We start from the raw sequence: 20,092 nt of genomic DNA on the forward strand, positions 1-20,092 counted from the left end.
GGGGAACATTGTTGCTGAGCTAACATCTATGCCAGTCTTCCTCTGCTTTACGTGGGATGCCACCATAGCATGGCTTGATGAGCAGTGCTAGCTATGTGCCCTGGATCCCAACTTGTGAACCCCAGGCCGCCAAAGCTGAGAACCAGAACTTAATCACTACACCACTAGGCTGGCCCCTAGAATCCCATTTTTATAATATGTCTATGCACCTTTAATTTTTAAAAAATACCCCCATGACATTTTACGTGAAAAAAAATAACTAATTTTCATCAGCTGTCTCTCCTTTGTTTCTGGTTGTTGTAAACATCAATGACCTATTTTTAACTACTGCAAATCAATGTCCAAAAACACACTGAAAGGGTAGGTTCCTATGTGAATTAGTGCAGAGACTCCTTAAAGCAATTGAGCAATGAAGACCCCAGTGAGAAACACTGACCCAATAAGGTCTAGCAGAAAACCATCATGGAACCATGGTACCTAAAGCTTGTTTCAGGTCTCCAGGAAGAGCTCTCTTTTAACCATTGGCACACACCTTCCCCAACTCAAGCTTCTTTGATAATGGAGTTTTAAACAGAAATGCATTTCCCTAACAGATGCTTTAATAAATGCTGTTTGAACAGAAATCCCTTCATCTCTAAAGCTGAGGAGATTCAGTTTAGAAAGTGAGCTTGCAGGTCATCAACTGAAGGCAACACAGGGCTGTAGTAACAGTACCTCGTTACATTGTCAGATTTGAATAAAAAATACATTTAAAAAATCAGTAAATTACCAGTGGATCCTCCTCTTTGTCTCTCCTTACTGTTTATCATTTTATTTGCTTTGAAATGTACTCCCTCCCATTTTTAAAATTTGAAACTGCTAACATGTGAAATAGTCATCAATGGGAAACATATATTTCCCCTTGAATAAGCATACAGTATATTTTATCAGGCTTTTTTGAAAGCCCTTTCTAAAATTATCTTACCCTAAAATTATCTGTCCATGATTAAATCAAGTCTTTAATTTAAATATATATATATATATATATATAGTTAATTTAAGGAACCAAAGATTCACATCTTGATGTGGGCTTCTGATATTTCAGAAGAAAATCTTTTCAATACAGACTAAGGATGATCTTCTTTGAAAGATAACCCAATAAAAAGAAAACCTACTGAACTGGGATTCAAGCCTTGTTTCTAGGCCTTTCTCTCTCACTTTCTGCCTATGTGATCATCTCTGTGCCTTAGTTTACTCATCTGTGATGGGGCATCTCACATGCCAGGACTTCTATTGTCTCTTGAAACTCAAAATTGACACTTTTTCTCTTCTTTTCAATGTTTAAATGCCTGATGGTTAAAATAGATATAATGCACAATCCAAGCATCTTTTATTCATTCACCAATCATAAATATGTGTCTACTATGTGCCAATCATATAGCAAAGAAAAAAGATAAAAACAGATAAGGATTATTGTCCTCCTAGGACTGCCATTCTAATGGGGGGATAAAGACGATGAAAAAATGTAGATAAATAAACTATGTAGGATAATAGAGATTTGATAGAGCTATGAGGGAAAACAAATTTGGAAATAAATTTGGAAAGAGGGAGCTGCTATTTTAAAAAGGTTGGTGAAGGAAGACCTCACCGAGAAGTTGACATTTGAACGTCGACTTGAAAGAGAGAAGAGAGCTGACCACGCAGATATTTTGTGGAAGTGCTTTCTGAGCAGAGGGAACAAATACAAGAGCTTGAGGTACTTTCATAAGCTAAAACATTTTCATAGAGGATAACCTCTGTTCTGGAAAGATCCTCTGTAGGGCACTGGGGCCAGTTGTGCTTGCGTTTGAGAAACTGGGTCAAGAGGAGGGGGCAGAGGCAAAGGAAGTTGATCATGATGATGAAGAGTCTGGATTTTGGGTCACATGAGTAAAGTTTCAAGGAAGAGAGAACATTTATAGAAGAGAAAATATGGCACAGAATGGGAAAGAAGAAAGCTATTAGTGATCTTCAAAATTTCAAGTATTTTTATTAAAAAAAGAACATTTGTGCAGCTTTTTCTATGTAACTCAAGAGAGATAGAAGTAGGAAAAATGATTAACAGACTTTACAGAGGGGAATACCAGCCAAATATAAAGAAGAGGGCTCTATTAGCTAAAGTAATTGAGAAATGAGGTGGGCCATTATTTGTCATAGTGGACTGCCATCAGAAGCATTTGGAGAATTTTTTAAAATATAGATGCCCAGTGCCAACTCTAGAGGTTCTGAGATTCAGTTAGTTTATGATTGGCCACAGAAATAGTTATTTTAAAAATATTTATTCATTATTTTATATATTAATTTATAAAAAGTATTTATAGTTATGCGAAAAAATATTCCCAGAGAATCTGAAAGCACAACCAGGGTTTGGGAACCTTTGGTGTAGATTTCTGTGGGGCATGGTGAGCTGCTTACTTCAGAAAATATTCAGGCAAAATAACTTTTTCCCAGCAACCTTAAACAGAAAATTCCTGCATTAGGGTGAAAGGTCAGAATAGGTTGCCTTTAAGATAGTTCTCAACTTTCAGATTTCATGATTCTACCACATTATGAAACTACAGTACTATCAAGCTGAGGTTGCTTAATTATTTCTTTCAGAACAATTCTTTTACTCATTATTTAAACAATTGATTATTTCAAATTCTATTCTAGACGTGGTTATCTAAGCACAAAAGGAAATTTGACTAATTTAGTACTGATTTATGTGCATTGTGTTTATTTCTAACCGTGCATAAGTGAATGGGAAGTGTTGGTCTTCATTTCTCTAGGTGCCTGATTGTTCTCTAATAAAAAGAACGAAAAAGATCCAAGCCTTCACGAGTTCATGTATATTTATTTTCTAGTCCTGAACATGAGTCACTTGAGATACACAGCATTCTTTGTGGCACTTTCAGTAAAATTTCAATACTTTTAAAGAAATGATAATAATAACTTTGAGGCAATTCACAGAGTTTTTGAAGATATAATCCAAGTTCTCAAGAGCCTGTGCTCTATGTGGGGAAGGAAGAAATGTACACATGAAAATAATATGGAACTACATAAAAGCAAATACTGAAGGGCAAGGTTGAAAGCAGGTGTTGAAGTTCAAAGAAGGAACTTGGGAATTGTGATCTATCAGGGAGGAATCAAGGAAATTCATAGGGGATTAGAGGTGGAATCAATGCTAAAGGAATTGGAGCCCTTTTGAAAGATATATGGTGCTCTCATTATTTTGTTTTATTTTATTTTTTTTTAGGAAGATTAGCTCTGAGCTAACATCTGCTGCCAATCCTCCTCTTTTTGCTGAGGAAGACTGGCCCTGAGCTAAGATCCATGCCCATCTTCCTCTACTTTATATGTGGGACGCCTGCCACAGCATGGCGTGCCAAATGGTGCCATGTCTGCACCTGGATCCGAACCAGCGGACCCCAGGCCACCAAATTGGAACGTGTGCACTTAACTGCTGCGCCACTGGGTTGGCCTAGTGTTCTCATTTTTAAAATTGGGAAATACATGTACCAGGGAGAGGATAAGAAAGAAAATGGCCTCTGTAATCCCTTCCAACTCTAAGATCCTATAAAAAAAATCCAACATTATTTGTGGTTGTTGAACTGGATCAATTATTGAACTTAATTTTCCTATTAATAAATGGAAAATGGCAGAGATGTATGTTCTTTTAATAACACATCAACTTGAAAATTTGGGATATGGGAACACCCATATCCATTTTTTAAAAATAACCAATTATTCTGAAACTATCAGTTAGTAGTCAGTTAATAACTAGCTACCACCAAACTGGCTAATTACTGGTAATGAGTAACTAATAACTAATTGTTTAAATTTCATTTGAATTTTTCCATACTTGGTTAGATATATAGTAACTCATTTTACTGAACTATTTCCCATTTGTATCTCTGGAATAGAGCCACTTTCCAACCAAATCTACTCCTTAGAGGCTGATTTGCATGGACTCCATCATCAGGCTCATTGGCTCTTTGGCTTCTGGCTGGGTTTGGCCATTGCAGAACACGAGCAGATCAGAGGGAGGTAAGAACAGGACGTCGGGGTTTGTGTTCCTCTGTCTGTTTCCCTTCAGGGTTGAGGTGAGCGGAGGTTCAGAGAAGGTCCCAACAAAGGATTATAGCTCCTGTCAGGTGGCCTTTTCCACTCAGCTTTCTCTGACTCAAGATTCTATAACCACTCTCTACTTCGGCCCCTTCAGAACTAGGAGTTGTGGTGAACTTCTGTCATTATTAGCACCAGGGTGGGAGGGGCTGTTCTAGCCTTTGTGGTTTCCCTATACCATACCAACTCCTTTGTAAAGACTCCTTTTATTCAACTCTGTTCATATTGCCCATTTGGAATGTGGCATTGGTCTCCACTTGGGACCTTAGTTAGTTTCTCTAATCAAAGATGAGAAAAGACCTATATACAGGTAATTTCAGGGAAAGAGGATAAAACAGCTAATCTCCAGAAGTTACACGCATTTTAAGTCCACATTTCATAAGATAAACTTTTGAGTGGCATACATTTTTTTTTCTTTTGAGAGATTCTTACTCTTTCTAAGGGTTTTATTTATTTATTTACTTTTTAGCAAATCTCTCATGAGAGCTACAAATCTGCCTATGCATGGAGGCTTGAAAAGTGGAAAATAACCAAAAGGAGTTGTACAAATCATTAATTAGGTAGACATAATCCAGTTAAGAAACCTATGTTCACAAAATTTAGCATTAACATCAATAATACATACATATGTATTAAGATAAAAAAAGAAGAATGGTTTTGATAGCAGTTAAATATATTTTGTTTTTTTTCCCTACTTTTATTTTTTTAGGAAGATTAGTCCTAAGCTAACTGCTGCCAATCCTCCTCTTTTTGCTGAGGAAGACTGGCCCTGAGCTAAGATCCGTGCCCATCTTCCTCTACTTTATATGTGGGACGCCTACCACAGCATGGCATGCCAAACGGTGCCATGTCCGCACCCGGGATCTGAACGGCGAACCCCGGGCCGCCGAAATGGAATGTGTGCACTTAACCACTGCGCCACCAGGCTGGCCCCTAAATTTCATTTTTATATGCCGAAAAGTGAATGTACAGTCTTTGTTTATATTTTGCTTTTGAGAATTGATGCTCAAGAGCTATAAATGATCATGATGATGAAGAAAAGAGACTGTACATCAGATGTTGGGATGGTCTGGCAATTCTATCAGTGTGTTTCAGTTGAACTAATTGTCAACGGAAAGATATAATGACAATGCTGATTCAGAGGACCAAGGAATGAACTTTACTGTAAGGTATTATTGTAGGTTTCCTTACGTGAATTATTGATAGAACCTTGAGTTTTCATAGCCATGTAGAAAAGCAGTAAAGCAACTTTTAATTTAAAAACAACCTATTATTACTATTCAATTTCTTTGACTCAAGGAGACTTCGCTGATCTGATCTAGTGAGACAAATTTAAAACTTATCTGCTAGCTTTGTCAAGTATAACCTAGACAACAACTGAGATTCTCTGTTTTCCAGCAGAAGGCATTTCGTTATCTGTATCTGTCTACCTGGGTATTGTGCGATGCATTTAGTTGGGGATATTTTGACATTCAATTGGAGCACAAGGAAAGGAGACAAAGACTCCCTATTAACTTTTGAATGCTGTGCTAGCTATTAGTAGTGTTTGTCTGTATCTAGCTTTCCATTTCTTCTGAGGTACACAGAAGATTATACTTTCTTGCCTCTTGAAATTAATTGTACCTAGGAAATTAGTTCTGGTTAATGGTATTTGAACAGAAATTATTTATATATTTTTTGAGCCAAAATATTCCCTGTGACTCCCCTCCCAACTCATTCTATGAGACCAATATTATCCTGATACCAAAGTCAGACAAAAATATCACAAGAAAAAAAAAAAAACTACAGACCAATAACTCTTACGAATATAGATACAAAAATCTTCAACAAAATACTAGTAAATTGAATCCAGAAGTGTTTAAAAAGAATTACACACCATGACCAGTGGGATTTATCTCAGGAATGCAAGGTTAGCTTGCCATCCTAAGATCAATTAATGTAATACACCATATCAATAGACTATAGTACACCCCCATACAATCATCTCAATAAATGCACAAACAAGCATTCAACAAAATGTAATAGTCCTTCACAATAAAAACACTCAACAAACCAGTACTATATGAGAACTTCCTCAACATGATAAAGGGAATTTATGAAAAAACTACAGTTAACATCATACTCAGTGGTGAAAGACTGAAAAACCCCCTCCCCCAAGGGGAGGGAGAAGACAAGGATGTCTCTTTCTATTTCTATTCAACATTGTACGGGAAGTTTCAGCCAGAGCAATTAGGCAAAAAAAAAAAAAAAAAAAAAAAGGTGATAAAAGGCAATGAAATTGGAAAGGAAGAAATAAAATTATATTTTTAGATGACATAATTTTCTATGTAAAAATCCAAAAACTCCACCCCAAAATTATTAGAGCTACTAAACAAGTTCAGCAAAGTTTCAGGATACAAGATGATCATGCAAAAATCAGTTGTATTTCTGTACACTAACAATGAACAATCCAAAAATAAATTAATAACACATTTCCATTTGTGATAGTATCAAAAATAGTGGAACACTTAGGAATAAATTTAACCAAGGTAGCACAAAACTTGTACACTGAAAACTACAGAATATTGTTGAAAGAAATTAAAGAAGATCTAAACAGAATGAAAAAATATCCCGTATTCATTAATAAGAAGACTTAATATTGTTAAGGTGACAATCCCTCCTAAATTGATCTGTAGAGTCAACACATTCCCTATTAGAATGCAAGTGACTTCTTTGTAGAAATCAACAAGCTGACTCTATAATCCACATGGAATTTCAAGGGACTCAAATAGTCTAAACAATCTTGAAAGAGAAGAACAAAGTTAGAGGACCTCCAGCTCCCCAGTTAAAACTTAAAGCTATAGTAACCAAGACAGCATGGTACTAGGATATGGGTAGACATATAGAGTGACAGAATAAAACTGCGAGTCAGGAAACAATTCCTCACCTTAATGGTCAGATGAGTTTTGACAAAAGCGTCAAGCCCATTCAATGGGGAAAGCATAGTGTTTTTGGCAAATGGTGATGTGACAGCTAAATATCCACATGAAAAAATTAAATAAAATTGGACCCATACCTCTCACCATATACAAAAATTAACTCTAAATGAATCAAAGACCTAAATGTAAGAGCTCAAACTATAACACTCTTAGAAAAAAACACAGGAATAAATTTTATTTTATTTTTTAATTCTTTTTAGGAAGATTAGCTCTGAGCTAACTGCTGCCAATCCTCCTCTTTTTCCTGAGGTAGACTGGCCCTGAGCCAACATCCATGCCCATCCTCCTCTATTTTTTTATATGTGGGACGCCTGTCACAGCATGGTCTGCCAAGCAGTGCCGTGTCAGCACCCTGGATCTGAACGGGTGAACCCTGGGCCGCTGAAGTGGAAAGTGCGAACCCAACCTCTGCGCCACCGGGCCGGCCCCAGGAATAAATTTTTATGACCTTGGGATAGGCAATGTTTCCTATATGTGACCTCAAAATCACAAAGAACAAAAGAAAAAATAGATAAACTGGATTTCACAAAAATTAGTACCTTTGTGCTTCAAAGAAAACCATCAAGAAAATGAAAGGGTAACTCAAAGAATGGGAGAAGAAAATTACAAATTATGGCTTGTATCTAGAATATACAAAGAACTCTTCCAACTCAAGAATAAAAAGACAACTCAATTTTAAAATGGGTAAAGGATCTGAATAGGCTATTCTCCAAAGATATACAAGTTGCCAATAAACACATGAAAAGATGTTCAATATTATTAGCTATCAGGGAAACGCAAATGAAAACCACAATGAAATACCATTTCACATACGCTAGTAGGGTTATAATCAAGAAGTCAGATAATAACAAATATAAATTGTTAGAGAAGAAGAGAGCTTGGAACATTCGTGTACTGCTTCTAGGGATGTAAGATGCTGCTGCTGCTTTGGGAAACAGTCTGGCAGTTCCTCAAATGTGTAAACGTACGGTTACCGTATGATCCAGCAATTCCACTTAACTACTTAAGAGAAATTAAAACATGTGTCCACACAAAAATGTGTGTCAATGTTTTATAAATGTTCATAGCAGCATTATTCATATTAGCCAAAAAATGGTAACAACTCAAATGTCCATCAACTAATGAATGGATAAACAACTTGTGTTATAGCCATACAGTGGAATATTAATTGGCAATGAAAAGGAATCAAGGACTAGTATGCCACGACATAGATGAACCTTGATGACACTAGGCTAAGTGAAAAAAGCCAGTCACAAAAGGATCGTATTGTATGATTCTATTTTATGAAATGTCCAGAATAGGCAACTCTATAGGCACAGAATGTATATTAATGGTTGCCTGGGGCTGCACAGGGCAGGCTACAGGCATTAGGGGTGATGGCTATGTGGTGCAGAATTCCTTTGTGAGGTAATGCAATGTTCTAAAGTTGATTCTGGTGATGGATGCACAACTCTACAAATATACTAGAGCCTTCAAACTGTACACTTTAAATAGATGAATTATATGATATGTTAATTATATCTCAATAAAATTTTTTAAAAAAGGCGTTAATTATTAGTATGAGAAAGACTTCTTTCTTAAAAAAGTCAATCTAAGTTTTTTCTACAAAGTTCATTTTTTGTTTAGGCTTGTTACACTTTCATCCTCCTTAATATATTTAAGACACAAGGTGGATTAAAATGGCCTAATATTAACTGGCTCTTCTACGTATATACAAAATAAAATGCTAAAAAATTGGCAATCAGAGCATTTGAGTCAAAGTGCACTTTGGTGAGCAAGGCTGTTTTAGCAAGTCACCTGCATTCTCTCATTTTGAAAACAAAGATTTAGCTATGACTATCTTTTTGTTAAGCTTGGTAGTTTTTTTTTCTGCGTAGTTTTATCAACATTTTGCCATGTATGTGTTTAGTGTAATATCAGGTTAAACTGGCATTGTTAAACTGGCTTGCTGGATCCTCTTGCCCTTAAATCTATAAGCCTTATGTCATTAATACAGTAACACTATTGCATCAAACTACTTAGCTAAAATAAGATGCATTGAAATATACACAATTTACCTTACCATTTTCTATTCTAATTTTATATTGAGAATCTTCATAGTAAAAGGAAAGTCTCAGGTGAAGGTAGTCATTTTCATGATTAAGTATGTTTCCCTTAACTCATTCATTTTCATTTCATTCCATAAACATTGACTAATTCTTTCTCCCATTACTCTGCTCTGGGTACTGTTAGGTGGGGGGTGGGGGGGTAACTTGAGAGTCACCTTTTGTTGAACAGAAGCATAACCTTCTATGAGGAGGGAATGAGCATTGATCACTTATTAAGAGAAGACGTCATGCTTGGGGCTTTACATACGGTATGAAGTCCTCGCAACAATGCTCTATTACAGATTTTTATTATTAACATTTGATAGAGGAAAACTCTGAACTTAGGGAAGGAGAACACTTTGCTGAAGTCACAGTTAACTTTATAAATGGGGATCTAAATGTCTGTCTCTCTCTAAAGCTTATTCTCTTTCTCTACTAGAGTGTTTTATGCCCTATGCCTGCTGTGGCAGAACGTGCAGCCTCCCTTCGTAGGCTTTGCTTCAATGTCTTTCTGGGTCAACCAGATTTCAGAAGTGAGAAAACCCTCTAACCTTTACCTACAAACCTTTTCAGAAATGGTGCATTTGACTCACACAGCCCGTGGCCCCCACAGTGACGTTTTGTTGTTATTTTTAAACAATTTTCTTAGAATTACACTCTTTCTTTCCCTGCTGTAAAGCAGTGGCAGTGTTTTCAAAAGCTTTCTAATATTAGCAGCTGCCCTACATCTTTTCAACTCTCGTAACTATTCTGTGAATGTAGGTTATTACCAGTATTACTCCTTTTATGATTTTTGTTCTGTATTTAGCCAGCTGATTATGAAATCTACATATCAATGAACAGTTTCTTTATGTTTTAAATGTTTGAACAAATAGAATGGGGATTTGGCAATGCTCTCAAGCTTCACATAATGCTCAACATTTCTCGTATATTGGGGATTGCCCTCTTGATTGCAGAATTATTATCATGCAGTACATCCCACATTTATTATCAATTCTTCTCTTGCTTAATCCTAACCAAAAAATAGAATAAACAAAGGACACAGCAATCAAATTATCACACACACGAGTAGCAGGAACAGGGTGAAATGGAAAAATTAGGCTTGGACTTTAGAAGACAGATTTCTATGGCTGTATAAACAGCATTACTTTGTAGGAGATACAAGACGAAAACAAGTAGGAGGTTAGAAGGGGGATAATTTTACAGTTTGAAGCCAAATTGTATTTTCATTCAGCCTGTCTCACTGTGTTTTAATGCGCTACCCAAAGGATCAAGACTGTGTATAAATTAAATTCTGTGTAAAGGACAAGATTTTTGTACTGAAGCCTCAACCATGAAGAAATCTGATATTTGCCTATAAGGAAAAGCTAATTCTTTAGGGAAGGATAATTGGACCATTGATATTTTATCTTGCCCTTTTTACTTCAATATATGACAAGATAAAAAGATTTATGTCATCTCACTAGAAAATCAATCATGAATACAGAATCACACTGGGAAATATTTTGTTTTTCAGGTGGTTATCGGTTTTAACACGTCTATCACTGGCTCACATTGTCAAAGGAAAATCATACAGTGTGTGGATTTACAGCTGTAACTTGGAAAAATTATCTACCTACCAAAAGGTAAAGATATAAACATATTTTTTCTTCAGGAATAATCATTAATGCTAGTGTTTGAGCTAAGATATTGGTCAATCAGTTCTTAAAACCGTTAAACGATCTCAAATGTGAGAGAAAAGAATTCACATGGTCTTAATGTGTGGTTTTAGCTGAGAACGATATCCGAAAAGAAATTGTTCAATAGGAGGTTAGTGTCCAGTTCTCCAACAGGGTGTTGAGTTTATTTTGTTTTGTTTTTTTTTTGGTGTATTTTTAACAAGAGGCTATTTGGGTGATCCAGTGGATAGCCAAATCCTTGTGATTTAAGGATTTTCAACCCAGTTAGTTTTTCTGTTCCTATCTTGTTTGTCTGCCCTTTGGCCCTCTTCTTGTTAGCAACAATCTCACTTCCAGAGCATAGGCGCAGAAGGAGAGATGACAGGAAAACATACATCTTCACTAAGCTGAAGAAACACACGTTTAAGAAAGACCTCTGGACTTTATGACAAGCTACTCAGTCTTCCATTATCATAGATAACTGGAAACTGATTATGATTATATGTATTTAATTTTTCTCAAATCTCATCAGTATCATCAGTTTGGTTCCATTTTCCACCAAGATCTCACCAGATAATCTAAAACGTTAGTCCTAGAAGGGGATTTTATTACACTGTCTGTGCCTGCTCACACATGTTTGCCCCAGGTCTACCCTGAAGGTCACCAAAGACAGGTCCAGGTCTTCTTGCATATTCCTCTCTGAGGAAAGTTCCCAGCATCCTCTGCAGCTAGGCCTGCGTGAAGAGCTAGGGAGTTCACCCCTCAGGAACTGTCCACAGCTCCACTTTTCCTCGCCTGGTGGTGGAACAATTGTGAGCTGTCCTACACAGTCTCTCAGTGTCCGCAGCAGGACTGAAGCCCCAGTTGCCCACAGAGTGAATTATCTCATTAACACTCCCTTATTGTTTTGCTTTCTTTTCTTTTCTGTCTTACTTTTCTACTTCTTCGTCTTGCTTCCTAGACAACCTCCCAAATAAACTATTTGCATCTAAATTGTTGTCTCAAAATCCATTTTTTTAATTTAATTAAATGTATTCAAAAATTACCTTCTCTATTTACATGAAACGTCCAGCAAAGGCAAATTTACAGAAACAGAAAGTAGATATGTGGTTGCCTGGGATGCAGGGACGGGGATTGACTGTAAATGGGTATGGGAGATCTTGTTGGGGGAGGGAAAAATATTCTAAAACTGATTGATGGTGATGGTTGAGCTACTCAATAAAGTTACTGAAAATCTTTGAACTGTTTACTTGAAATGGGTGAATTTTATGTTATGTAAAATACACCTCAATAAAGTTGTTTAAAAAATTACCTTATTTTACATGGATAGATAGTAAGACCCAGAGAGGTAAAGTGTTCAACGTTGCACAGCAAGTATGTGTCAGAGAAAGGAGTAGAGTTTCAGGCCATTTGACTCCTCTGATTCATTACTTTTGATTCATCTGTGGACTAATTATCTTGTTTTAACTCATTTAAAAATTAAAGTACATGAAAAAAGTGAAAAAGCACCAATTAAACCAAATATCAATATAATGGCCCTCATTATAATGATTATCATTTATTTAGTGCTTACTTTATGCTAAGTGATTTACCTAGGTTATCTCATTTAATTTCACAACAGGCCATCAAGGAGGCATGATTACTCTCCCCTTCTTACATGTGGAGAGAGAGAGCTTAAGAGAAGGTAAGTGATAATCAACAGTCACATGACTCATATGAGCTTAGTGGGAATTCATCCACGGTGATCTGACATGACAGCACATGCTTGGAATTCCTCTGTTATACTGCTTTTGCTGGTAACTAGGATTTAGACCTCCTCCTACTGCTCCAGCATGACTGAAGAAAGAGAAAGCTCCGTACCTCACTGTTGAGCTTGTTTATCTGCTGCTTGGTCTCCTCTGCTTTGATGAAGAGCACAGCAGCTCCAATCTCTGGGTCTGAAAAGTGACACACACACAGAATAAGACCTTTAAGAACAAAACTTGTACTGAGTATTCGGGCAATTGGAATAAGGAAGGAAGCCCAAGCTACTACCTTTCACCCTTCCTGAGGTCTGTGCTCTATAAGGTCTATCTCCCTGAGATTGGACAAGCTTCTCCTGCTCCTCTGGATGGTGCCTGATATGCTCTTTGGAACCAGGCACACATCATGGTGGTGACCTGACCACACTGATTTGAAGGCAAATCTCCCTTCTCTAAATACAAGCACCATGCTCCAAGATAGTGCGTTTTCTCTTCTTTGAAATTCTTGATACTCTTTAAAAATATATCAGAGCCAGTACCCAAGCCATGGAAAAGGAATGTTCTTTTCCTCCTCTCTTTCTTTTCCGAATATTGATTCCTGTGCCATCAGAGCATTTTCCTCCCACCTCTATTTCAGGTGCTAATCTCCACTGCAGGTTTTCTGTCTCCTTCTGTGTTGCTCTAAAAGGTAATTTCTCCCATTTCCTGGTTCTTTCATCTCCATTTTTTCTCTACCTTACTCTTACAAATACATTTATTTCTGTCAAGGACAAAAGTACAGATGAGTCACTGCTAGCTGGAGTAGACAGGTTTTGCTAGAACTCATTTATATATTCATATATATGTATTATATATATATATATTTCATGATGTGACCATCCTAATATTCTAATTCTGGTAAATTATGGGTAGAAAACTTGTTTGTGGGAGGAAAAAAGTCACTCAAAACAATCCTCAGTAGCAAGGTAGTAAGAGCTCAGTTTGAAGAGAGATTTTGCAAAGTTAATGCATTCATACAACAAATGATTAGAGATCCTATACAATAGGCTAAGCCTCCTTTAGAGGAGACAGTGATGAATAAAGAAAATATGATGGACACTCATAGAGCATAGAGTCTAACAGGGAAAAGAGAAATTTAAAAAGTAATTATGCAATAGGTTTGGATTTCATACCAAGGACAATAGGAAGCCATCAGGGTTTTAAGCATAAGAGTAGAGTAAGAAGAATAAATGCGTATTTTTAACAAAGTTCACTCTGTATGGAGAACAGTGTGAGACCAGAGAAGAGACTTTGGTAGGAATGCAGACAAAAGATGGATGTGGCAAGGAATAGGCTGGTGGTAGTGAGGATAGAAGGTCTTAGACAGAACTGAGATATTTAGGAGGTAGAGTCAAGAGAATTTGTTGCTTGAATGGATGAGTATAGGGATAGATGGTGAGAAAAAGGAGAAGAGGAAGCTAAGAGGATGGTGAGACCAGAAATAGGTAGACGGACATGGTGCGGTTCTGTGGGTCTCCAGGTCCAGGTGAGCCAACAAAGGAAATTTCCAATTGGGACCCATCACCAACTTTCATAGCAAATACTCACACCAGCTTGACTATAACTATGATTTGTGTTCCTTACCCCAAGCAGAGTAATATTAGCACATGTAAGTTAATTGAATGAATAAATTAGGACTGTAGACTACCTGCACTCCTTCTCTTTCTGCCTTCCCTCCCACTGTGTCCCCATCAAGGAGTCTTCCATTTCCCCAGAAGATGACGAGTGCTAGGACGAAAGATGGTTGATTGAGATGGAATACTGGTATTCCAAATGGAGACACACTTCCAGAACTGTACCTTCAAAGACTTTCTTGGGCTTGACTTTGTCTATGAAGAGATTCTGACAAGCGTGTCAGATCTCAGAGCTGGGTGTAAAGAGGAGATAGTTGGCAGGGGATTGCTGGCCTTGCTTCTGGTAGTTTGCTGGTAATTGCTTTGTATTGCCTATGCCTATTTAACACTTGTTCATTATTCTTTCTTTATAAGCTACAGATGTCTCTTCTTTAGAATTTATTTCTGCCCTTCATCATGTTGACAGATTCCTTTTTTTTTTGTTTTAAAGATTTTATTTTTTCCTTTTTCTCCCCAAAGCCCCCAGGTACATAGTTGCACATTCTTCGTTGTGGGTCCTTCTAGTTGTGACATGTGGGACGCTGCCTCAGCACGGTTTGATGAGCAGTGCCATGTCCGCGCCCAGGATTCGAACCAACGAAACACTGGGCCTACTGCAGCGGAGCGCGCGAACTTAACCACTCGGCCACAGGGCCAGCCCCCAGATTTCTTTTTATGGGCAATGAAATCAAGAATGAAAGGCAGAGAGAGGAGCGTGGGCTGAGTCTGGGGGTGCTTTTACATTAATTCACCAGCTAAAGGGTAGTGCTTCATATAGTTGTCCATCGTGTGCAACATTATTACACTCTTCTGAAGTTGTTTATCCTCTGACAAAATGAACATACATAATCTCTTGCCAAATAAGTTGGTTAAATATAACCGATGTTCCTACAGTGCACAACCGACACAGCATTTCCTCTGAGTAACGTTGGTTTTGTGGACTAGTCTGCACTTACAATAGGAAAACATTATTACTCTCTGATGAGCAGCAGAAGTTTGAGTGTCCTGACATACCGTTTACCTGGGCTGGTAAGTGGCAGGGCATCCAGCCTGGATGGAGGAACAAGTACAAATGAGATCTTAATAGCCTGGACATGGCACTGACTCAAGTCCAATTATTCCATAGTGTTGGTAAAGTTCTATCGCATGGAGAATGTTCCAAGAATGGGAAGGCAAAAAAAGTGCCTATGCCAAACATTACAAGTTTAAAAGAAATCTCGCCTCTTGAGAGAAGACTAAATACAGAGCTTACCTCCGAGAGGAGGAGAAATTCTGGCCTCCGGCCTGATTCGTTCAGAGCCGAAGTCAAAAGTCTGACTTTCTTCACTACTGTTTCCGTCTTCAATTCCGTCAACAATTCTGTTCAAAATAAAGGAAATTGATGACTTGTACATTTATATTTATGAGTTCCAGTATTTCTAAAAGCCTTAAAAAACTGTGTTAAATTTCTGAAATTCTAGACACTCTAGAGCTATGCTATCCAATATGGCAGCCACCAACCTTGTACAGCTATTGAGCACCTGAAATGTGGCTAGTGCAGATTGAGATGTGCTGGAAGTATGAAATGCACACTGGATTTTGAAGCGTTCAGTAAAAAAAAAAAAGAAATTATTTCACTAGTAATTTTTATATTTACATTTGAAATGATAATATTTGGGGCAAATTGAGTTAAAATATATTATTAAAATTAATTTCACTTTTTTTTTTACTTTTTAAAAATGTGACTACTAGAAAATTTTAAATTACATATGTGGCTCACAATTTTAGCTCACGTTAGATTTCTATTGGACAGGAATGCTATAGAATTTAGAATCATATATTCTCAGACTCAAAACCTTAAGAGACAGAAGTTCTCTTATCTAAATTTGTATTAAATCACTGCTCTACCCAGATTGAAAAGGTTTCACCCTAATGATTACAGCGTCACAGAAAATAACTCTGGTGCCTTTCACTCTGGACTTGGACAAAACTGAAGAGACAGTTGAAGAATCATAGTTAAATTGCTGTTAGGACTTTAGTCTTCTTTCCTCGGTATATAATATGTAACTCACTTATTATTAAAAAAAATACAAGTCTATTGTGGAAAATGTAGACATACACATATCAAAAATCAGAAAATAAAAATCTCCTATAAGCCACCACTACTGTTAACATTTCTCTCTCTCTCTCTTTTTTCTATGTATATAAAAAACTGTGTTCTTTTTATAAGTATAGGATCAATTGTACATAAATCTTTTTTTCCATCTCTGATACATTTTCCCTCTATTTACAATTTATTATTTTTAATTTTATCAAAAATATAGGAAGGAGAAGAGTTAAGCAATGTTTTCAAATTACCACTTCCAACTGAATTCCTAACATTTGAATGTCCACCTACTTTTCACTAAGCCTGTTTTGCTTATTTTTTCTTAATATTCTCTCTGAATGGATAAATTGTGTTCTTCAAATGAATAATCAAATATATTGCATATCAAAAAGATCACTTGCCTTACAAGTAGAAAAACAGAATTTGGATCCAGATTTCAGAAGTTCATCTATGAGATTTTGGACAAAATACTTAACCTTCAAGTTTCACTTCTTAGATCTTTATAGTAAAGATAGTATGAACTACTTTATAGAATTTCTGAGAGGACTAAATGCAATAGTGAATGTAAAATTACCTAACAGAGTACATGGAACATAGGAAACATTCAATATGTTTTTTTCTTGCTTCTATTTATTATTCCTCATCTGTCGGTTGTCCTATTATGGTGGCTGCATGTTGCTGTGATGGTGAAAGCTATGTCACCGGTGTTTCAAATACAGCAGGGTCATCCATGGGGGACAGGTTTCAGTGGAACTTCCAGATTAAGACAGACTAGGAAGAAGGACCTGGTCACCCACTTCTGACAAAACTGGCCATGGAAACCTTACGAACAACAGTGGAGCATTGTCTGATATAGCACCAGAATGTGAGAGGATGGTGCAAAAACACTGGGCAGGGTTCCGCTCTCTCGTACCCAGGGTCGCTAGGAGTCAGAATCGACTGGACAGTACTAATAGCAAAAAGTTATTACACAGCTGCATTGTGATTTTTACAATTGCTTAGTGCACCATCCTGTTCCCTTCATATTTTCTGAGTCAGGATTTTTTACCCTCACTATCACTTTTAGTAGATCCTAAAGTAAATTTTTTTTAGATTAAAAATAGAGCCATGGCATGTTACCTACTGAAGAGGTCAGAACTAAAACTAAGCTTCAGTCATCCACAATAATGAAGCAACTAGCATGAAAAATGAAAATCAACACTTCATTCCCTCCTTAATTTCAGCTCATTCCTTCATAAAACTTTGGGTAAGATGAGATATGAGGGGATAACATCAATGGGCTTTGTTCCATCTCTTTTATTTTCATTATAAATTTATAAATGATAAAATTACAATGTAGAAATATACATTTATAGTATTAAGTAGAGCTAAATGGATGAAGGGAGTAGAAAAGGAATTCTGAATATTTAATGGACTGTTTTGAGAATATGACTAAAACTATTTATTCTCCTGCTACGCACACCTCCACATAGAGGCAGAAATTGCACACAAAATTCAGGAAAGCTGAAGATCCCAGGCTAGGAACCTGTGCAGTCGAAAGGCCCAGAAGGCTGAATAATTTACTAGCCAGATTCTTGTCTGAATAAAAGGCAGCCATTTTCACCTGGGAAAGAATTATATGATGTGCTCTTACCTTGGACTGAGGTCTGGGGGTCCAGCACTATTCAAAGTCGAAAGCTGCAGTTTCAAGTTCTTCTCTTTCCTTTTACCCTGGTTAGGGGGGTCAGTTTCCTGTTTGGTTTTTGGAGAATTTGAACTGGAGACTCTGATAGGTGAGTGAAACGGCACTGTTCCTGAAGCCAGCTGCTTCAGGCTTAAGCCTAGATAGCTTTTATTGCTTCCAACCTTCTTGTTGCGTGAAGAGGAGGATCCCCTGGTGTAGATGGGAGAGAGGGAGGCTGTCTCCTCTTCCTCCCCCTCCTCCTCCTCTTCCTCATCTTCCACAATGGATGGGAGTCTCTTGTTGATGCTGCCATTTCCCTTGGGCTCTGACTAAATCAGTGGATAACATAGATTAGTGCAGATTGCAAAGACTTCTTGAGAGGTATAACACTTACGCTGGAGGTCCCATCTGAACAAAGTAAAAGTCTTAGCGACTTTCTTCTCATTAAAACCAAAGACTTGTGGATTTTGCTATTATTTATTAGGGTTTTAAAAGTCTCCCCATTTCTGATCTTTCCCAGGCTTACCTGCTCTGCTTTCCCGAGGTTATCCCATCAACCTTCTCTTGGCCTTTTAAACTCTGCGTGAAAGGTGCATTTTATAAGGTTTTCTTCTAGATTTTAATCAGCCTGCCACTTGTAATAGTATATGATGGTATACTCTTAGGAATAAAGACATTATCAATTTTACTGGAAGATCTTGGGCCTTGTTATTTTAAAGTTATAGGGTTTTCAGTGGACCTTTATGTGGAGATCAACCAGTAAAATTATATTATCCTTGAGAGTAAAAATCTTTCCTATTTTGGATCACAGAGATGGAAGAAGATCAGAAGTGTCCTCAGTTACTCTGTTTCCTGTTCTCCTTATTCTTGTGAGTTAGTTGGCAGGAAATGGAGCAAACGATTTGATCTGCTCCCCTTGAAGAGCCTTGGGAAAGGAAGGAGAAAGTCTTGCCAAACCCCATCCTTGGACTCTTGGCTGAAGTCATTCAACCTTATAGGCTAAGAAGAAGCAAGCAAGAGAATGGGCAAGGACAACAGAGGTAATGATGGAGAGGTGGGCAGAGAGAACACCAAACAGCTAAGCTAGTTGCCCTCAGCAGAGTCACTATACGAATACGTGTTTTTCGCTCTGCCCCAGGCATGGCTTCCCTGCTCCAAAAGGTCGATTCATTTTTCTGTCCCTCAGTTTCTTTTGAGGATATAATCAATTATACCTGCTCATCATAATTTCTAAGAAAAATAAGACAACAAACTGAAAAGATCTAAGAGTACTATTTAAATCTCATGATCTGTTGTGGTTATTACCTCATCTTAATAAACAGTTGGTTCTTTAGTATATGTGGATTTTACTATAACAGTTACAATGATAGATATAAAAAATGTACTTGAACCTGTGGTGGCTCATTCAGTTTAGTCTATAGCTGCGAAGTGAAATGGTTGGGTTACTCATGAAGTTATTTGTATTTTAATCTTTTTTTTTTTTTTTTTTAAGATTGGCACCTGGGGTAACAACTGTTGTCAATCTTTTTTTTTTTTTCTGCTTTATCTCCCCAACCCCCCCTGTACACAGCTGTATATCTTAGTTGTATGTCCTTTTAGTTGTAGGATGTGGGCGCCGTCTCAACATGGCCTGACAAGCGGTGCCATGTCTGCGCCCAGGATCCGAACCCTGGGCCGCCGCAGCGGAGCGCGCAAACTTAACCACTCGGCCACGGAGCCGGCCCTGTATTTTAATCTTAATGGCTCAAAATTTCTTGAGGCAATGGCATTATGAGACTTTCCAACTAGATATGATTCTTTTAATTAATGGTGATGCCATTAGTCTTTATTGGGATAGTAATGGTCTTGCTTTTATTTGTTGTTTGTTTTACACAACATTTTACAATGCTATGCTTTTAACAAAAGTTGGACCTACGAGAAATTTCAGGGAAACTTTTGTATACCAGTATCGTAGAATGGAAAAGTTAGCTCACTCAGTAAAGACGCAACAGGGCAAACTTATCAAAGCAATGAAAAACAATGAGTACATTCTCGAATTGGACTTGTGTTTACATTTGCATTGGCAGTTTAATCATTCCTTTGTTTCAAGGAGCTTCCATTGGCC

At 37.3% G+C, this 20,092-nt stretch overlaps 1 protein-coding gene across 1 annotated transcript in view; it reads right to left on the reverse strand.

Moving 5' to 3' along the window:
- Positions 1-20,092, reverse strand: part of KCNH8 (potassium voltage-gated channel subfamily H member 8) — a 338,704-nt gene that overhangs the window by 11,861 nt on the left and 306,751 nt on the right. Inside the window, exons 14-16 of the mRNA XM_023620873.2 lie at positions 17,959-18,317; positions 15,492-15,598; positions 12,706-12,782 (exon numbers count right to left, since the gene is read on the reverse strand). Of these exons, the coding sequence (XP_023476641.1) occupies positions 12,706-12,782; positions 15,492-15,598; positions 17,959-18,317 (543 nt within the window). The remainder of the gene's footprint in view (positions 1-12,705; positions 12,783-15,491; positions 15,599-17,958; positions 18,318-20,092) is intronic.

The sequence above is a fragment of the Equus caballus genome, chromosome 16 (genome assembly GCF_041296265.1).
Source record: "Equus caballus isolate H_3958 breed thoroughbred chromosome 16, TB-T2T, whole genome shotgun sequence".
Lineage (NCBI taxonomy): Eukaryota > Metazoa > Chordata > Mammalia > Perissodactyla > Equidae > Equus > Equus caballus.